Genomic DNA, 3,072 nt, shown 5'->3' with positions numbered 1-3,072 from the left:
ATCGGCCATTTTGCATATTGAGCAAAGTATTTGCACTACCTTGAAATTTGCTTTGGCCCTGAGTTATATATTAACTAATATACCCAAAACACAAAAACAGCTCTATATAGACAGATAGTAAAATTTATACAGACCAAGATAAATTACTTTAACCAACATACATATAATATATATCTTTCCCCTAGCCATCTATGTCCCAATTCACTTTCTGCAAATCTCAACTTTTCCCAATTTTAGTTGGATTTGTGGCATAAGAATAGATGTGATGAGTGCAATTGTAGTTTAGGACAAGCAAGTATACGAGGATGCCCTGTTTTGGAGTTAATAAGGAGGCTTCCACTTGCCACCAAAACTTTAGTGTATGAATAACAACACAGGCAAACACAAATAAAATTAGCGAAAATAACCCTCCCTTAATTGCACTATTAGACGTTAGCAATAGTTAAATGAAGTCAACAAACACATAACCAACCCAAACGAAAGAGACCTATAAAAACAAAGAAAGAAAAAAACAACACCAACACAACACTACCAAGAGACCATTCTACAACCTCGTTTCTTCTCAGTCAGTTCCTCTCTTCCCCATGCTTCTCTTACTTTCTCTCTCTTCAACTTCTCTTTCTTTTCAAACACTGAAGTCGTGTTTCTCGTTTCGCCATACCCATTTCCTTGAAACCCAAACCCTACCCGTATCTCCCTCGCCACTTCTATGACCCTTTCTCTTCCTCTGAAGCTTCGAGGTTTGGCTGACTCTGCGGTTTATTTCGTTCAAAACTCACCAAGAATTTCATCTTTTGGTCCCTTTTCTTCTTCTTTTTTCCTGCTGATAAATTGAGCATCTTTTGCGTACCCACATGCAGATTTTGTGGTTGTGAATCTCTGATTTTGTTTTTCTGTGTCCTGGGGTATTGCACCTGTTGATTTTATGAAGTTTTCTTTTGTGCATCTTATGTTCAGCGTTCCTGTGAGAACTGGGGTTGCGGGATTTTAGGTTTTTAGAGAGATTAGTTTGAGATACACTTTCAAAGTTGCGATCTTCGTGTTGAATGATGTCTCAGCAGCAAAACCTATCTTCCGTTTCACAATCTCTGCTACAACAAACAATTTCTGGAGCTAATGTTAAACCCTTCTCAATAAGGTATTAATGTGCTTGAAAAAGCTACCATAAACATACCTATGCATTTCAATTTATGAATGAAGTTTTTATTTTTTTTTTTCCCCTTTAATATTATGCCATTATTGCATGTTCTATTTTGATTGATATCTTGAAATGCATTATCTTGAGCTTGTAAGGTGTGAAGCACGTGTTGATTGTAGGTTACTTACAATCTTTCCTACGCAACTTTAGCTTATAATTATATTCTCTGTTCAACAACTATTTTTGTTATTTGCTTTTGCATTATGCATTTTCTTTGGTGAATTTTATATATAAAAAATTTGTTTAGATTTTGGAAGGACTGTTTGTAGGCTTGAGTTGTTTATCTTGATTACTGATAGATTACAAGTCATGTTGCAGACAGTGTGTTCTTGCTTCTCGTCACACAAATATCCTTCAAAGCTGGCCATTTCATGAGAAGCACTTGCAACTGTGTCTTAACCAAGGTCTCAAGGAGGTGTTGCCGCCATTTGGACGCCAAGCTTCACCTGCTGAATCAGTCCAAGGTTGTTCCAACTTGATGCAATCACTAGATGATAATGTTAAAGAAGCTGATTTTTGCAAAGCTGAAGTGCCACATCTCTATGATGACCACCCTCAAAATATTAAAAATGAGTGCGACTACAAAGTCACCAAGCAACCTTCATCACATGAAGAGGGAAATCAGCACAAGTGCAGCATTTCAAGTACAAGTAATGTTCATAAGAGCAGTCCACCATTGCCACCATCCAAGGCAGTGAAAGATAAACGCAGAAGGTGTAGAGGGAGACGCAAGAAACGCTCCATTGTGGATATTTTAGCCATGGCGCGGCACAGTACTTTAGAGGAGATCCATGGGATGAACAAGTTTTATTATGCTGCAACTGTGATTGAAGGATGTCAGCAAACGGGAGCTTATGAAAATATTTCCAAGTCTGAGCTAGCGGGTGAGGATTCATGTAGAAACGCTGGAAGTGAAGATCTCGTGGTGTAGCAAAGGGGCCATTCCTCTTAAGTTCAAGCTCAATGGATGTAATGTAAATAAGAATTGCGGAACATAAAATGATTCCGTTCAATTTTATTCTATGTTTGTTATTATTCATTCTAGTCTTAAAATGTCAGATAGAAGCATAATACATATATCTCCCTCTGTGTATCCTTGCATGCTTCTATTCCATCCATCAATATTCATATTATGCTTAATTTAGGAGAGAAAATTCGTACCTTGCTACTCAACTCCAAATTCTCTCTTTTGATTGTTAATCTAGTTATATATGTGGGAAACTAGAACATATTTTGCATCATCTAAAAAATAAAAGTAACACCAAATATAGCTGCTAGACTAATTAGTACAAAATCAGAACTGCAATTAAATTGTACGCAAATGAATAACACATAATTCACCCCCCCCAAAAAATGAATAACACACTAGAAACTTTGGTTGGTCGGCCAATTTAGATAAGCTAAGTAGTGTTTGATTTAAGTCCGTTATTATTTTTCTTCTCCTTAATTAAAAGTAAAAGCTCTTTAATTAGCTTTTATAGAAGTTAAGTTATATATATATAACTTTTAAAAAATCATTAATATTAATATTAATGTTAAAAAATCATATAATTTTTAAAAAATTACATAATTTCTTAAATGATCCGGTGATATTAAAATTTGACCGTTTATATTTTAGGTATTTTTTGTGATGAAATTCAATAAATTGTCATATTTTATATCTTATGTTAGATATGACATGATTTACTTTTAAGTATTTTTCGTGATGAGATTCAATAAATAAAAAAATTCATTTGATGAGTTCTTGTGTTATTCTGTAATAAGTTTCTAATTTCTTTTGTTATGTTGAGCTTATAAGTTTTTTTTATGAATTTTATTAAATTTTGATTTGTGAATTTTTTTTACTTATTAAATAATTATATTTATTATATTAA

The 3,072-nt window shown here is 33.9% G+C and overlaps 1 protein-coding gene across 1 annotated transcript; it reads left to right on the top strand.

Annotated features, from left to right (window-relative positions):
* The first annotated feature begins 262 nt into the window (after positions 1 to 262).
* LOC100805431 (uncharacterized) lies at positions 263 to 2,371 on the top strand. The gene is made up of 2 exons (XM_003555584.5): positions 263 to 1,138; positions 1,517 to 2,371. Exons 1-2 carry the CDS (start codon positions 1,047 to 1,049, stop codon positions 2,127 to 2,129), a joined length of 705 nt encoding a protein of 234 aa, XP_003555632.2. The 5' UTR covers positions 263 to 1,046; the 3' UTR covers positions 2,130 to 2,371.
* Positions 2,372 to 3,072: the final 701 nt, after the last annotated feature.

This window comes from Glycine max, chromosome 20 (genome assembly GCF_000004515.6).
Source record: "Glycine max cultivar Williams 82 chromosome 20, Glycine_max_v4.0, whole genome shotgun sequence".
NCBI lineage: Eukaryota > Viridiplantae > Streptophyta > Magnoliopsida > Fabales > Fabaceae > Glycine > Glycine max.
The sequence above is the reverse complement of the archived record's forward strand: the minus strand, read 5'-3'. Positions and strand labels throughout refer to the sequence as shown.